At 39.6% G+C, this 18,528-nt stretch overlaps 1 protein-coding gene across 3 annotated transcripts in view; it reads right to left on the bottom strand.

Annotated features, from left to right (window-relative positions):
- Positions 1–18,528, bottom strand: part of ST6GALNAC3 (ST6 N-acetylgalactosaminide alpha-2,6-sialyltransferase 3) — a 273,659-nt gene that overhangs the window by 75,306 nt on the left and 179,825 nt on the right. For all 3 annotated transcript variants that reach the window (XR_014158199.1, XR_014158200.1, XM_081868364.1), the window contains one exon: positions 11,852–12,261. Coding sequence is in view for 1 of the 3 variants with exons in the window: in XM_081868364.1 (XP_081724490.1) it covers positions 11,852–12,261 (410 nt within the window). In the remaining 2 variants the exon portion in view is untranslated. The remainder of the gene's footprint in view (positions 1–11,851; positions 12,262–18,528) is intronic.

The following is an 18,528-nucleotide window of genomic DNA, read 5'->3' as shown; positions in this document are numbered from 1 at the left end:
TCTACTCCTCCTCCTTACTGGGCTCTAGATGTACTGAACATAGATGTTTGCACACTTCAGCATAACAACATGGCTGCTAAATTCATAGTTGATTGTTACAAAAATACAGCAATTCTACACACACACACACACACACACACACACACACCCCTTCATGCATGAGGGGAAGAAAAATTAGCTACCATTTATGGTTTGAAATAAGTGGTTTCCCCCCATATTTGAATGTGCTTTTGTGTCTGGATGTTTTGCTCACATTACAAAGCAATTGTGCTGACCACTTCTAAGGGTGTGTGTGTGTGTGTAGAAAAGACCCTTGGCATGGAATGGCTAATTCTGAAAATGAACCACCAGCAACAATGGACTGATGTAATCTGCGTAACTGTGTGGCTATCTCATTTCAAGAGATTTCCCAACTGATATAATATGCAAGTATTGTGGAACATGAAGAAATTAATATGGACATCAGGAAAAAATGGGATCTATGATCTGGTCCTATAACCCAGGTGTTTTCCCCCTCTTCCTATTTTGGTTATCAAGTATTAATTGCCACAGATACACTGGAGAAGAATTCATTCAAAATATTACTAATAGTTTTACTGTGGATGCTGTTCAACATGGAAGACTCAGAGATTAACCCTTCAATTCTAACTGTGTGTGCAAACCATATGTCAATGGATTCCACCTGAGATTTCAGAGCTAGTGTGGGGAAAGTAACAAAGAGTAAAGAAAAGACAGCCCTATCACACCCACAGGCAGTGCAATTAGCTAAAGCCATGCCAATATTTAGAAGCACGAAAAATGGTCAACATGTGGCAAGATACATGCAGCATACGCTATTTGTAAATAAAGGGTGAAAGCACAACACATTTCTCTGATTATCTACAGTAGGGATTAGGGCCTCAGACATCCACTTAATTCACTGTGATAATAAAAGCATTTTAGTTAACATCTTCCATGTAACTGGGTACCTGGCATTTCGCAATATGTTTAGCTCTTTTTCTGATGAACATGCCCTTCATTAAGTTGGGAAGAGCAGCCAATCTGTGTACCTTGGCAGTGTTTTCCTTTCATATCTGTGCACACAGAAATGTTAACCTCATCTTTCATGAAAGCTACATAAGAGGAACCTCAACCTTCACCAGCTGGGGGTTAGGTTTTGCACACCAGCCTTCCCAAGACTAAACACTAGAACAATGCAACCTGATCCAAGAAATTTCCCATGAATGCACAACCACAAATGCACACACCATCATCAAGATGGCAGATCCTCCAATTGTTCCTATTTTCCAGGGACAGTCCCAGGTTTACAGAAGCTGTCCCGGTTTCTGATTTAATCCTGCAATGTCCCGCTTTTCCTTAGGATGTCCCTATTTTCATTGGAGAAATATCGGAGGGTATGGAGTTATGCAACCCCCAAACCAAGGAGATAAGTAACTATACAACCTTTAGAAGATACCTGAAGGCAGCCCTGTTAAATTTTTTATTATGTTTCTATATATGTTGGAAGACACCCAAAGTGGCTGGAGCAACCCAGTCAGATGGGCGGATTATAAACAGTAAAATTATTATTACTATTATTACTATTAGTATTATTATTATTATGGAATGGGGCATCCCTATCTTCATTGTAGAAATGTTGGAGGCTATGAGATGGGCCATGAATGGGACAAGTACAGAGTTTCTAGCTCTTATTATTTTAGATACATTTCTGATGCAGTAACTGAACTGTAATAAGTTTTCCTGCACTTCAGCCACAAATACTCTTGGAAAGAGAACAGTTGTGTCTGAGTCTACCCAGAAAGAATTATCATAATTCTAAATATTTCCATCTGGAATGATTCTTTAATAATTAAGTCAAGACAAGAAAATATCAATTTAGTTTTTTGTATAGAAAATCAAGTATAACTAAGCAAGCGAAGTGTAAAGTGGGGGCATCTTGCTGCCACTGCTTCTCTCAACCTCTCATGCAAATAAGAAATGATGTTGCTGAGCTTTTAGGAATCTTCATTACTTGCAACACTGGGAAGCAGTAAAAATGGGACTATTGGCATGAAGCCAGTTCCGTTAGCATATTTTCACATTTTTCTTTGTTTGAATTTTAGGACAAGAATAATGCATTGCAAAGCTTTGAAGCATTAACAAATACGAAAACAAACAATACAATGCAATACAATACAATACAATACAGACAGGATTATTTTTTTTAAAGAGAAATCAGAGTTTTATTTTCCCAGGTTCTCCACATAATGTATGATTCGTTTTCCCCAATATAATACATGTCTATGCAACTCTTTTGGAAATCTGGCCACTTACTCAATTATCCAAATAGGATCTCATACAGAGTATATACATCCTTGATTTTTAAAATGGCATATTGGGTGCAACCCATAGAATGCCTTACAGATAATTCCGTAGTGTAATTGTTTAATAAAATCTGGACTGTTTTTTTTTGTTCCTTTGATAGAAAATAAAAGCAGCCACTGTTTCCCTCTCCAAATAACAGAAAGAAATCTGGTTGCTACAAAGCCCATTCACTCATGCTACATTAATTTTTAAAAGAATCAATGTTGTAAACTGTAGTTATGGTCTCCGACAATCATAATCATCCCAGGGAAATCAGTTCCTCCCATCACCAGGGAGGTCATTAGAGCACTATCAGCTACAGTGCACATACCTACCTAACAACCTATTATTTATTGAAATGTTTCCATGAGTTATTCTGATGAGTTCTAATCATTAGCTGTTCACACTGGAGATGTTATAAGGTACTCTGCTTGATGCAAGGAACAAGAATTCATGCATTGGAACAAGTTTCTGCTCACAAAGTTATACAGAGACAGGTGAGTTAGCTGTTCTGGGAGGAGTTGAACTTCCTCTGAAGGAACAAGTTTTTCTGAGATTTTCCAGAAAAGAGAAATAAACGGAAACCTTGGGGGAAATCAGAGGCCTTGGAAAAGTGTCTCAGGGCTGCAGGCATTTAACTACAAGCTGGTAGGTATGAAGCATGTGGTAAGAGATAAATGGTTTCCTGAAGAATATTAGAATTCTCTGGGTAGTTCCTTATCTCAGAGGGAAACTTGGGTGTTGTCTGAGAACTCGCTGTTGGATGATTGCTGTACAAGCAACACTTGAGAACCTCAGGCTGCATGAATGAAATGCTCCATCAGTTAATGCCCTCTTGTTGGTGCCATCTGACCTCTGAAGAACTATTTGCAATCAACACCAGGTCTCAGCAGCCATTCCAGAATGACAGGCCATAATAATTATAATAATAATAGCCCACATTATTGTGTAATTTTCTATTTCTCATTTATTCAGGGACTTCACATCAACATAATTTCAAGTACATTTAATGGATTTGTCCTGAGTGAATGCATTTCCAATTCATTTAATGGAAAAGAATCAGTTACAGTTGATTATAAAATGGTCACATTTCTGAATACGTGAAAAATGGACTTGAACTACATTCTGCGTGAATGTAAAATTCTGTGCTAAAGATCGCCTTTCTACAAAGAAGGCTTTAGTAATGTTGTTCAATTTAATTAGATATAATCTTTGCAGTTTTCGTTAGCTATTAACATTATGTAAAGATAAACTTAAGCATAATGAATCCTTTCATTATCACATAATTGTTATTTTAATGATTACATTATGAGCAATATAATACTGTACATATTTCTGCTTTTTCACATTAGTGGGCAATTATTTCTAAGGCCTCCTGTAATAATCCGCCCACCCACAGAGGCCAAATTATTAATGGGTCTGTATTAAAACTAGGGTCATGGTGTATTTGTCAATACTATGGACAGAGAAGGAGATATGAATTAACAAGCAAGACTGTATTTATACATGAGAAAACCTGATCTGCACATAAACAGAAATGAGACAGACTGGATTAGGCAGATGAAGCTGTTGTCCTAATGCACATGTACCTAGAAGTAAATTCCATTGAACTCAATGAGACTTATTGCTGAGGTGACATGTACAGGATTGATCTATAAGTGCTTCGTAACATAATGAATTTGAGCCTGATCTGGTTTAGTGTGGCCAAGTTAAAGCTAGGATTTTAAAAAATAATAATAATAAAAATGATGGAAAATGCTAATGGTAACCTCTGTGTTTATCAGTTATGCAGATATAATCATTTAATTGTCACCCAATTTGATGGGATCATTTATCCTGAGGAGACTTTGTAGAATGGGTAAATGTTTGTAACACCCGGAAAGTAAGTATTACTATTATAATATTCTAACAGAAATTGTAGGTTGCTGGTGGGTGAGGATGAGAATATACAAACCTGAGACAGCTTTATATGAACTTTCCCAACAAGAACTAAAGTATCATATGCCCAACAAATCACTATGCTCTACAGCAGATGGCCTCCTATAGATACCATTCCATCAAGTGCTTTTTGGGGGTGAGATTGTGGTACCCAAAAATATGTGTTTGGGGGCACTGTGCTTCTGATTTTATCAGAACAGTTGAGGAGTAGGGGTTTCAAGCTCCTTGCTGGCCATGATACATGGCGACCCATTGAGTCACCCATTGTGGAGGGCTGTTCTACATGTTCTTGGGCTCCAAACATTTTCAATAGGCACCACACATCTGCCATATTCATCTCTGGCCTTTTCTCTGTGCGTAACACAACTTTCCAAATTATCCATTTTTTAACCAAGGCCCCATCTGCACTATACATGTACAGCAATATAATACCACTTTAAGCAGCCATCGCTTCCCTACAAAAATGTATTATTTAATTAGCCAAAGGCTTGGAAGAAGAGGAATGTTTTCACCTGGAGCCTAAAGATATGCAGTGAAGTCATTAGGCAAGCCTCTCTAGGGAGAGCATTCTACAAGCTGCGAGCCACTGCTGAAAAGGCCTCTTCTTGTGTTGCCACCCTTTGGACCTCTGGTGAAGGGGGACACATGAAGAAGGGTCTCAGATTATGATCACAAGGTCAGTTATGTGGGGAAAGGCAGTGCTTGAGGTGCACTTAAATGCACTTAATAATAAAACATCTGGATAAAATCTAGTCCAATTCTGGACTTAGTACTTCATCAGTTGATTCTGGACTGTTAGAAGGCAGTACAAATACCACTCTCTTTCTCCCTCCCTGCTCCCACCCCCTAGCATTCCACCAGACACTTGCTATCAGGAATGTTTCTTGCATTCAGGAGTGTTACAGGATGAGCTTTAAGTGTTTTATAATGAAAAATCTATTTATTTCATTAACATTTTGTGCTTCATACCCTTTGTTTTTTCAGCCAATAAAGAACTCTTAACTGACAAAGGGGCTATTAGTCATTCCATGAATGAAGATGGACAAAACCATTAACCTTTTCTGAAAGAATTGCTTTATAAAAAAAGAAAGAAAGAACAGAGATGGGCAATGAATAGTTCAGGGAATGCTCACAGTAAAAGTTTGGGGGTGCTCCCAATTTATAAAGTGGACCTTGTCGAAGTTACAAAGCCATGAGTTTACCACAGTATACCAGAGCACATGCGCGCACACACACACCTGAAAACAATTTTTAATCTGATAGATTCAGGTTATGGATTCACCCCACCCCACCCCAACAGTACTTTTTGACTTCATAAAAATAATATGTGATACTATTCTGTTTTTAAAATAACCCATGAGTTATTTTCACAATTATTTGTACAATTCATACAAACCTATTTTACTGTTGCTCTTGCTACAGGAAGATGGGGGGAAAAATAAAAGCAAACTAAAGTTCCAGGATTTTTACCACTACAAAGGATACTTTAACAAATCCCTGCTCTTGGTTGGATCTCTGCCACTCCATGAGCTTAAATGTGCCTATTAGGTGTACCCTAGTACGCCAACTCATAAGCTATATTATTCTACTAATATTTGCAGTCCCTTCATGGATCACTGCCTTGTTGTGGTGAAGGGGCTTAAATAACTCCAAGAAGCTATGAGTTATGCTGTGCAGGGCCACCCAAGATGGACAGGTCATAGCTAAGAGTTTAGACTAAATGTGATCCACCTGGAGAAGGAGCTGGCAAACCACTCCAGTATTTTGCCAAGAAAACTGTATGTAAATAAAAAAGGAGAAGCTTTGAGAAGAAAGTGAGAGTTTCCAAGGCATGCTCTGGATCATGGGATCACGGAGAGTCGAACACGACTAAGAAAACTAAACAACAATATTTGCAGGGCAGCTGTTTAAATTTGCATGGAAATGTACATTCGTATGGTTCAGATAACAAACTAAAGCAGATCCTTGTCCGTGCTGCCTAGGGAAGCCGATCTGAGAGCTGATTTGCATTAGCACTGTAGAAGACCTCATGCAAAGAGCTTCAAAGTTTAAGACACTGTGAAGCTCATGTATATAAGCCATTTTAGCATATCTTAGTATTGGCATTAAGCCCATTCCTGGGGGCCCCACAAACAATCTCTAGATAAAATCACCTAAATGTATTTTATCCCACCAAATTAATATTCACCCAGTAATCAAAATCACACACCCCAATTAAATTTATACCCCCTGGAAATACTTGGGGCAATCTGAATAAAGATTTTCCCCATGCCCTGGGACCCCATTCCCTAGCAATATCCCTGATGCAGCAACTTTATAGTGACAATATGGAGGTCCAGGTCAGATAAGCAACTGAATAAGTGACCACTTGAGAATCTTATGCATGCTATCATGAATGAGTGAATGAGTATTTATACTCTGGTTGAGTTTCTCCACCCACTCTGGGCAGCTTCCTGCACATATAAAAACATAACAAAACGCCAAACATCAAAAACTTCCCAATAAGGGCTGCCTTCAGATGTCTTCTAAAAGTTGAGTACTGTAGTTCTTTATCTCCTTGACATCTGATGTGAGGGAATTCCACAGGGAGGGTGCCACTGCTGAGAAGGCCTTCTGTCTGGTTCCCTGTAACTTCACTTATTGCAGTGAGGGAACTGAGGCAAGGGAGAAGGGCTACCCACCCCTATGCTATCCACATAATCAGTTATCAGAAACCAATATATTCAATATATATCCAAATATGCTTATACAAATCAAGGATTACAGTACTTTATAATCCATTTTGAATCAAAAGGGAAGCTGTGCTGCAAACTGCTTGAAACGGCAAAAAGTTAGAACCGACCTTTCCCCTAAATATCTGTGCACCCCGGACAAGGGGGAAAGACATGAATCAGAGATTCTGATACAAATTCCCCTCAGATACAGGCTAAATTAATCCACAGAACAGGAAGAGCAAAACCACAGAATGTCCAAGCTCCCTGTCCTGTCATAACTGGGGGAAAGGTTAGACAGAGCGTCACTGCAAGCATCGGAAAGCAGAACTAGAATCCGGTGCTGACCAAGGCTTGACCGGGGGTCAAGTAGCGTGACAACCGCTTGCTGATTGGCTGATTCTCGCTGACAATGTTGTGAATCCCTCATGATTGTCTCATGATCAATGATTTGCTGTGATCTACTCAGGTATAAAGACCTCTGGATTTCTGTCAATCGGGGTCCCAGTTCTTTGGAAAATATTCCAACTGGGTCCTTATTGCCTGGCAATAAACCTCACCTTCTTATTCTCCAATTGCTGTCTGGCTGATCTATATTTTAAACACTTCGCGAGCACTTATTTGCTTCAGAACCACCAGAAGGCCCTCAGAGGTGGACTTCAGTGTCCAGGCTGAACGATGGGGGTGGAGATGCTCCTTCAGGTATACTGGCCCAAGGTCAGAAGAAACACATTGAATTGTGCTCAGAAACATTATAAATCTAGTAAATGAAGTTATAAATATAATAAATGAAGAGATATGGAAGGAAGGTGACTGATCTGTGTCAGCCTCATCTTCGTAAGCAGACAGAATCACAACCAATGGTAAAAGGATCTCATAAGTTATTGACTCTCAACAAAGTTACTTTGGAATAAGCAGTTTTATAGCACAGATTACATGGATTACATGTATTGTCATGGTAATAAGCCAACTGCATCAAGGAAGCTGATCAAAGTCTCAGGTTCAGCAATTCCATATCCTTGCATCCTGACTTAGAAGTCAGTGAACAGCATGATGCATTTCTCTGCCTCAAATGATAAAACATCACTTTCAAAGCCTAATATGTTGCACCATCTGGTGCACATACTGAGGAGACTAAGGACTCCGCCGTGTGAAGCTCAAAAGCAATTTATTGCCTTCGGATCTATCTAAAATACTAACTACCTTTCAAATTATGCAACTTGCTTACTGGATTCATTTTGTCCATTCCTTATTTCCAAAGGTGGACCAGAGTTGATGTCTTGCACAGAATACTAATTCTGCCCCCATGCAAATCTTGGTGCATCTTGGGTTATACTGGAGTAAGCAGCAGCAACTATTATTTATATCCTTGTAATGGCAACATACCATAACTGAGAACAATGGAAATGAATACATAGAAGGCACAGAACAAGAGTAGGGTGATAGAACCCCTTGTACCAGGATTGGGACCACAGTGATGAGGCTAAATGGTGACGTGGTATGTTCCACTGCTAAGGGATTCTCTGCAAGGGGAAATTCAAATAGCTCCATTTTTGGTAGTTGGTGGGCAGCCAAAACATTTTTATTCTGCCAGCTTTTGACAAGTTTTTAACAGTTTAGTAACTCCAGGGGTAGTATTCAATGCTAGATCTACTCAGAGTAGACCCTCTGAAATTCATGGACATGACTAGCTTCGGTCCGTTCACTTCAGTGGGTCTGCTCTGAGGATAACATAGGTGACTACAACGCTTCTGCTCTTCTGATGCTGGTTTTTATCACATTATGATATATACTGTGAACCACCTTGGGAGCCCTTTGGCTCCAAAAATTATTTATTTTTTTAAAAATAAGTATCAGTATAATACATGAACAATGCTAGTCTCAGAAACTTCCATCATATGTGGTGACTTAAGACACTAGCCCAGAATTGGTGGCATAAGGGAACAGGCATGTCCTAAAGGAAACAGTAGCCCTGAATGAGGAGCAGAAGATCACAAACATCTGTATGACAATTCCATGCTTGGGCCTGCATCCTGAACTAATGGTTTACTCCACCTGAGTAAGCAACCTGGACCTTACTAAGGAATCAACTCATCCACCAACCAACCTTTCCAACTCTACTCATTCATCAAATCCTTATATTGAATAATTGCTAAAGAGATGTGTTGTGCCTTAGGAGTCTACAGCTCTAGGCCAAAGCATAGCCTGTTTAACCACTGTTTGCCCATGAGTTTGGGGATATAGCTGAGAACAGCTGTTAGAGACTGCAGCTTGGTTGACCTCTGAAGCTCATCAAAGCAACTGGTCTGCTGCATTTGAGCTACCTGTAATCTGGTGGGTCCCCCATCTGATTTGAGAAGCTGATGTGAATGCCAACTCTGAGGTATGCTGATGATCAGTTAAGTATCTTTTAATTATTCTTAAATTTGTATACCATTCTTCATCCGTAAATCTCAGGGCAGTTCACAACATAAAAAGTAGTGTAAAATTATTTATAAGAATTTTAGAAGGCCTATACTGTAGCTATGTTGTTTATAGCCATCTTTTAAAACAAAGCAAAGCAAAACATCTCAGCAACATCTGACTAAGCAGTATGATTGCGTAATACAAGGTTCTGAACACAGTATTACCAACCAGCGCCACGTGTTGATCACTGACTGGGTAGTCAGTATTGCGGGTGGTGTAATAATTAAACAGAGGCACACTAGTCAAGGTACTGGGCCTGACAGCAGATTGCAACACAGTTTTTGCTTAAGGCACTGCACCACTGCTAATCTGGGCTGTTCAGGATAAACAGTGAGGGGGGTTGCAAGCTGGCTCAAATTAGACCAGCCTAGCCCACAGCAATGTTGCTTGATGCTCATTTTAAGCATTGCTTCTGTGAAAGTGACTTTCTGTTTTTTAAGGGCAAATGGTTTCCAAAAGAAGCCTCGCCACCAACACACTCCCTTCCTTCACATCACCTCCACGTAAGGCTGTGGTGTATGGTAGCATTGATCTCTTTGCTTCTAACCTTCATTAATTTTACGCATCCCTGAGGGTGGAGCAGATTTGGTGCCAGCTAATTAAATGCTATTTAGAGCTGCTCAGTGCATTTTATCAGACCAGAATGAACTCTTTTGTTTTAATGGAATCTACAAGGATTCCTTTCCCAGCTATTTACTAATTAAACGATGCTGTAAGATTTTCTATTAGGTTTTAAACTTCAAGGCAACTCAATAGCGTGCTGGAATTCAGGTAAACAGTCACAAAGGGGGGAAATCCTTTTCACATTTGGTTGCTGGTTGGCATCCCTATAAACATAGTTTAAATCTTCCTTTCATCTGACTCTGTATACATAATGCAGCTTTGAAAAGTGCTAATGAAGTATTGGAAAAAGCTGTCAGTTTCTGAGCACCTCCACAATCATAAAAATGAAAAGGCATTATTTATGCACAACAATTATTCAGAAAGAAGGAAAGTTCATACTGCCTTAAACATATAAATATTTCCCTAATGAGGGTCTGCAAAAAAGAACAAATTTTTCTTCACGTTCACACCATCATGGTGTCAAGAACAATAGACAGGTTTTGACAGCCTGTTTCAGAAGTTATTCTGTGTTCAGATTAGGTAAACAGGGAATCTGTTTTGGAATGTGACAGGTTGGTGGACATTAGCTCCTTAACAGAGGTTGGTTTTAGCCTCTTCTACCAACTAATATTAATGACTGATTTTAAATGCTTTGGTTATTTGCATCACAGACCTGTTTGCAGCTCATTCCTGATCGCTTTTCCCCACCACTAGGTAGTTCAAAATTGAGATAATCTTGTGCTAGAAATACTTTGTTTCTCAAGATCAACGAAGATCTAAGTGTCATTAGAGGCTTGTCAGGCTAGAAATATGTTATAGCAATACACTGGTGGTGCACAGCATGTATACAGTTGATATTTTAGGAATAAACCTCCCTGGTTCCAAGTAAAGTTTTACATTTGTGTACTATAGGAGTGAGGGATGTGAGTGGCGCTGTGGGTTAAACCACAGAGCCTAGGGCTTGCCGATCAGAAGGTTGGTGGTTCAAATCCCCGCGATGGGGTGAGCTCCCATTGCTCGGTCTCTGCTCCTGCCAACCTAGCAGTTCAAAAGCACAAAGTGCAAGTAGATAAGCAGGTACCACTCCGGTGGGAAGGTAAACGGCGTTTCCGTGTGCTGCTCTGGTTCGCCAGAAGTGGCTTAGTCATGCTGCCCACATGACCCAGAAGCTGTACTCAGCTAGTAAAGCGAGATGAGCACCGCAACCCCAGAGTCGTCCGCGACGGGACCTAATGGTCAGGGGTCCCTTTACCTTTACCTTTACTATAGGAGTCGCATTTGGCTTCCCTGTAACTTGGTTTGCAGCAAAATCAGTGCACTGTTTAAAGCAACAACGGAAGTGAGGGCTGTTGTTTCTCTGAGGAAACCACAATATCTAGCTTAAGTAACAAAAGTAAGAAAAATTGAGAGTCTGAAACTGATAGAGTGAACAAATGTCTAAAGGTTTGGCAAGGCACACACAGCCATTTCCCCTCACATATGGAGCTAAGTTATTCTTTGACAGCTTACCCAGTGGCTCAGATTCAGAACACACTTCACTGTCACATTCAAGGCCTCTCAATGGAGTGAGGAGCTGAAAGTATAACATATGGAACATGGCAAAAGAGTCAACATGGCCTAGTGGACAACACTGACTTTGATCCAAAAATCATGAGTTTGAGTCCTGTCCCTGCAATGGACACATTTCAATAGCCTTCAGCAAATTACTTATTTGTACAGTAAACAACTCAACAATGGCAAATCCTTTTTCGACACTGGTATAAGTTTGCAATCTGCCAGGCAGGACTTACCTGTCTTTCCCAGTTTCCTTCTTAAATACTTCATCACAGTAACTCATGCGCTGCTCTGTGGTCACATAGATTTTTGCCCCAGGGTAGCTGTCCACAGTCTTCTTCAGCATGTTGTACACAATGCCACTGCCATCCTTCCTCATGTTTCGAAAAGGTCCCCAGATGACATAAACTGTGCTGTTGGTTTCCTTGAAAAAATATTCAGGATTCTTAAGCAGAAGAGGAACACTGGTGTGGGAGACGACTCTCACGGTGGTCCGCTTCCCAACATCTTCTTCATAGCCCTTGGTAGGAGCATTGTTCATCCTCCAGATACAGGAGGACTGGTCAATTTCAAATCCTACTTTCTGTTCAGACATCTGACCTGAATTTGAAATGATGGCACACAGGTCACAGTCCAGTTGTAGAGGCTGGTGAGGGAGGAAGAGAAGAGAACAAAAATAAACTGTCAGTTTCTGGGACAGGCCACTTCCCAGAAATCTGTGCTCCTGCCTCATCATGTGACAAGGCATGTTACCCAACACAGTGCCTGCATGGCACCAGAAACAAATCAACCAACATTTCAGGTGGTTCAAGGGCAGAGCATTCTAAGACCAACACTGATACTGATTTGTCAATGATCAGCTTCTCTGTCACTGGATCAGTACCAACACTACAAATGTCATTGGCTGGCCCCTAAAAACTGACAATGATGGCACCAGGCATCTTTGTTTGGGGAGAGCATTCCACAGATGGGGAGCAACCATTGAAAAAGCCCATTCTCATGTACCAATTAGTCAAAGGGGAGGAAAAGAAGTTGAGACAGGCCGGGGGGGGGGGAAGTCTGAGATTAAAACTTAGAAAGATACAGTAGTCAATAAAATACCCATGGAACTATTAAAGCCAAGGCAGGAATGAGGTTCTGTGGGATTCCATGCTGGAGCATGTCAGTTATGCAGCTAAAATCTGTGCAACCAGAAAAGTGCAGGGTGGAAGTGAGAAGTTTGGAAGTTCAGCAATTGTAGTATGTATATACAGAGAGAGAGAGAGAGAGAGAGAGAGAGAGAGAGAGAGAGAGAATGAGAGGATTATAAATGCTAGAACCCTGTGGAGGATTTGAGGCAAATAATTTTACCTAGCCCATTAGAATGCAGACATGATTATTAGAAGACTAACATGATTACATGCTGTTGTTAGATAATATGCATTTGCACTCATGGTGTCTGGTTGGAAGAGTGCTGTAAAGAAAATAGAGAGGGAAAGTACAACACAGTGGCAGCGAGGAGAAAAGGAGTCAACTCCCACATGGCAAAGCAAGTGAAGCTATTTAATAACAGGATGACAACAAAGCCATCAGGGAGACTTTCTCCTGCTTATATTATCACTGAACATTGAATAAAATGTAATCTCTGCCCTCTGCAATTTTAAGTCAACTAGATAATAATTGTTTGCATTATACTGCACAAGATGCCTCCCCCCCTCATTTTTTAAAGGTCTAGAAATGAAGGTATGTAATGTGTTTTTGGTAGAAAAGTTGCTTTTTGGTCAAGGTGGTCTCTGCGGAAACTGTACTGGCTTGACAATATTGATCAAAAAGAATATGCGTACAGAGTTAATACATTCTAGAGATATAAAAGCTATTTATTATTAGCTCTGTGAGGAAAAGATCTATTACGGTCATTAGGGTCTTTAATAATAAATGGAGCAAAGTAATTTGCCACTACCGGAATCATTTTTGTCATCTAATGATACTGCTGCCCAGGTACATCTTGTCAATATTGTAGTGTCTGTGTTATCTCTGAATTTAAGTATTTCATAATGACATGGTAATTATGAATCATTTGAAAAACATACCTTGTTAGCTATTGGCTGTTTTTGTGCATAATGCTAAGCCATTAAACGATGGCTAAGAAAATTGCAGAGCATTCCACTGTGAAGCACCTGACTCTGTCCCACTAAACTGTGGATAGGTGGAAGCTACCACAATAAGTTTCCTTGTAGGTGGGAGCTGGTCTATCGGGGTGGGAAGAGGGCAGGGTTGGACTGGCCTTGGACCTGCTGGAGTTTTAGCCGATTCAACTATCAACAAGTTGTGCCAATGAGCACGATCCTGTCAGCAAAACTACAGAGGATGGTTGTCTACTAATGCATGCTGTCTGTGCAAGGATTTCCACTTGCACAATGGGACTTCCCCCATTCTTCCCTTCCCCAGGTGCCCTCCCTAAATCTGCTCTGTTAGGTTGGAGAAATGCCTAAAATGGATTTAGAGGGGGCATGAAGAAGGAGCAGAATGGCAAAACATTCCATTGCAAAAGCAGAAATATTTGTCCTGATGGAACCACTGCATCAGCAGCATGTTGGATCCACACAGAAGTTTCCCGTCTTGTCCCTCACTTCCCACAACAATTGCTAGGAAGAAATAGCAACATAAAAAACACTGAAGGAAAAAGGCCTCCTTATGGAAGAATGGGTCTCTGTATGCTTGCTTGGTTGTTGTTCACTGTTCATTTTCCTTTTTTAAAAAATGTTCATATGGAATGTAACAAATCAGCCTACTGGAAAATTGCCTTTCCCCTTTATATTGTCTTGTGGTTATCATTTTGTAAAATCTATCTCAGCAATCTGTGGAGTCATGTACCACCTAAGAAGGGATTTTTTTAAATTATTTTTTTAAAATAATATTTATTAAAGTTTTAAAGGTTACAAAAAGAAAAAGAGAAAACACCAAGTTAAACAAAAACTTGACAACACATCACAATAAGGAAAAAAGAAAATAGAAAAAAGAAAAAAGAATAATTATAAAAAACAGAAAAACAGAAAAATAGAAACAATTAAAAAACACAACGAACCTTCCCATATCTTATTTTTCATTTGCTTGTTTCCTTGACCTCCTCGCACCTCCCTTTTTTGTATTCTAGTTCGGTTAGCTATTTCAGCAAATCCTTTCCATCTTTCCCAATTTTTATCCTATAATTTATCTTAATATAATGTAACTTTACCTTCCCTCCTTTCATCCATTAACAGTCTATTTTTACTTAGTCCTTTATAATATTTCTGCTAAAGCCACATAACTTCATTCCAGCCTCCTTCTAACATTCCTTAATTTTACAATGTTTCTGTAAATAAGCTTTAAATTTCTTCCAATCTTCTTCCACCGACTCTTCTCCCTGGTCTCGGATTCTGCCAGTCATTTCCTACCTAAGAAGGGATTTCTGCAACTGAGAGTGGTGAAGTAGAAAGGTTGGTCTGATTCAACTGTCTCTTCTGGGGTCAAACTTGTGTTTGCAAACACCAAGAAGAGAGTGGGTGTGTACTCACATGTGATCTACACACACACTGCCAAAACATACAAGAAATTGAATTGTTGTTTGTATATGCTTTAGGTCAAATATCATTAACTGGATAAAAGGAAATCAATTTTTAAAGAGCACCTATTGCCATCAAAATAAATTCAGTTCAAGCCTTTATTACTGACCATCCAATTGCTTTAGAAGCCTTCTAGATTAAAGCTTTTGCCACCTTAAATATCTGTCACATCCTACTGGATCTGCTGTTGGCTTTATTATTTGACCCTCTCTAGGTTTGCTTGTTTGGTGTCTTGACTTCAGGATTTGCACAGCTGTGTCATCACCACCATCTGTTGCTACAAAACTGATGAGCAATAATAATGTCAGTGGGACTGGTGTGGAATAGTGATTCTGCCAGAGGATTTTGAGCACAGTGTGGATTAATATGGCCTGTTTACAAACTGATGTTTTAATAAGTTTACTACGTTTATCTGTTTATAATCATGACTCAATCTACAATGGCTTTTTCAGAGCTTTTTCTCAATATTGATGTTTCTTGCATGAACCATCTGTGATCGATAGTACGCACTGGCAGCTTCATACAAGCAAGACTGTCATGAGATACTTGAGGATATCAAATTAAGCACTTTATTTTTTAATATACCCAAAGGCTGTACCTGCCAAATGGGACCGCCATATTGATGCTCATCACTTAAATGATGCAAAGTAGTAACTTAAATGAAATATGTTCTGAAGGCTACCTTTCTATTGCTTCTAGAAGCAGGAAAATCTCCATAAAATTGAGTGAGTGTTCCTAGTTGAACTCTTGCGCAGTATCTTAGGATACTACGGACATATATTCTCCCTGGAGGAATTAATGTTATGCCCCAATTGTAGAGAATTCATATACAAATTTATATTCACATAAGGTGATAATTAACTGAGTCATATTCGGAGCACACCCACTGTAATCAATGGCAGTGACTAACTTATGTCCATTGTTTTCAGTGAGTTTACCCTGACTATGACTTAAGTCAGGTACCATCTATAACATTTTCCATGAGTTGGCGGTCAAAGCCAAAATGACTATAGCAAAATGTTATAGCAGAGATGGGGGCAGAATCTGTCATCTTAATAGATGGGCAGGACCACTCAGCTGTCAATCACTTGACACCCAAATTCAAAGGAAATAATTGAGAGTGCACTCCCAATTCTTTGCTTTCTTCCTTTGGAGTTGCATTTAAACACAAGCTGCCAGGGTTCCCCACCCCCCGCCAAGGAAAATTCCTGCTGAAAGTGGCTTGCAGCTGATTAGTGCTTACTGCAAACCCTGGTGAGATCTGACTGTGCAATTCCTGAGTGCAGTCAATCCCAGCAGAGTTTGCAGCTGAAATTGATTCAAACCCCACTTTGGACAGGCATCGGATGCCCTTGGGGGTTGCCACTAGGGAGCTCCCAAGTGCAGCAATGTCCCAGTGGGCTTTGCATTTGACACCAAGTTTATTTTTCCCCATATGCAAGCCATACTAGCCACGGAACAATTGAGTGCACTTTAAGGCTCCTAGTTGTTCCTTTGCAGGCATGTCTTTATCAGCCTCACATCTGACACCCTACATGCCAGCTTCTCATTAGCACAATGGTAACATTACATAAAACTGAAATTCTGGAATTGGTTGCATCATAATAATTCCCCCCTGCAGCTTCTGAAATGAACAATGATTTCTAGTGAAAAAGGGGAGGCAAGAAAATGTTCATGCAGCCATTGTCCATAATGCAAAGTCCAAGGAAATATTTCTGGAAGTATTACTCATATTAAATGATGCCTAAAAACCACTCTGAAAAATATGACCAGCATAGCTGTTCATGCACAATAATCAGCTATTGCATACACTTGCCTGTTTGGACTGTTCTTACAGAAATGAATTTTGGCTTGCATGCATGTAATAACAAGAACACGCAGCCCCTCAGCAGGACAGATCAGCCTGGCCCCCTCTCCTTGTGAACCCCATGTTATTGCTCCTGCTTTCCCTGATACCAACACTAAAGCAAGCCAACTTTTCAAGAGCTAAATCCCTCCCTTGAAAAGCTCTGATCCTCCAGGAATCGTGGTATCTGTTCAAAATGCAACACTAAGATACTGAGATGTCTTTGAATGTCTTCCTGTCATCTTGTTTGACTGCAGAACCATGCTGCTGAGCAGAACTACTGCAACTCTGATTCACTCTGGATATGTATAGAAAAGACCCACCCTATTATTATTATTTTTTTAATGCAACATGTATCAGTTGCAGAGAACTTACATTTAAATCCGTAAAGGAACAATGGAATGTTTGACCTTTCCATTTTCCACTAGAGCTTGTGGTCAATAGAAAGCATAATTAAAACGGTGAATTGGGACTTGAAAAACAGTGAGATTTCCCTTGCAAAGAGATAGCTATGTAATAAAGGTCACTTATGAAGCAATTCCAATTATTAAACCTTTGCATTTAGCATTGAAGCTGCTCCACAAAATCAAAGGTTACACTATTAAATAATGAAAGAAACCAAACCGGAAAAGGTCATCGGCAAAACTAACTAGCACTTTCTAACAGCTGCTGCGTATTTACTGATGTGTGTTACCAAATGGACACAGTTGTGTGAATACACATGATTCCCATTGTGAAAAGAAGAATAAACAATGAATTTGGTCCAAAAGATTAAAAGGGATCTGCCCCATCCTCATTTCCTCAGTAGCAATGTTCTGTGTTTTGCATAGAAAATGAGCCTTATGATTAAATTATCATGGACATTCAGAAAATTCAAAATTAAACCATTTCTGTTGCTATCTTAATTATGGGAATTTTTTTGTAATTTAGAAACAATGCAATATTAATCCTCTTAATGTTTGAGAGGGGCAATTATTAACAAGTCACACCACACATTAATTTACTCCTCTAATTTGAGCTTCTCTTCTAATTATCCAATTTGCATTGATTCTAACAATGCAGGTACCAAAGCTCTAGAGATGCATACTTCATTTTAGTGCTATTTATTCTTCAGCTCTTCCAGAATATCATCAGAGTTTTCCATTTTGGAGAATGCAACATGTTTAATGATACCAGGTGGGAATAGCATTTGCCTTGATTCTTCCTGATGTTCTTTTGAGGTCTCTCAAATGAAAGTTACAAAAGAGCCATTAACTGTCTGGCACTGCTTTTATTGCTTCCCTGTGTCTTATAAGCAAAAGAGGGGGAAAAAAGTATTTTAATTTTCTTCTGTTTCAGGAATAATTAGCCAAGCTGTTTCCATCCACACATAGTTACTTTCCACAGACCTCAACCTGGGACAAAGACTTTGTAGGCAAGAATGCTCAGCATATTTTAGAAGGGAAGACAATGCTGCATTTGCTTGCATGTTCACAAACCTGACGTT

Source organism: Podarcis erhardii (assembly GCF_964252035.2).
Source record: "Podarcis erhardii genome assembly, chromosome: 6".
Taxonomy (NCBI): domain Eukaryota; kingdom Metazoa; phylum Chordata; class Lepidosauria; order Squamata; family Lacertidae; genus Podarcis; species Podarcis erhardii.
This window is presented reverse-complemented; position numbering and strand designations above follow the sequence as displayed.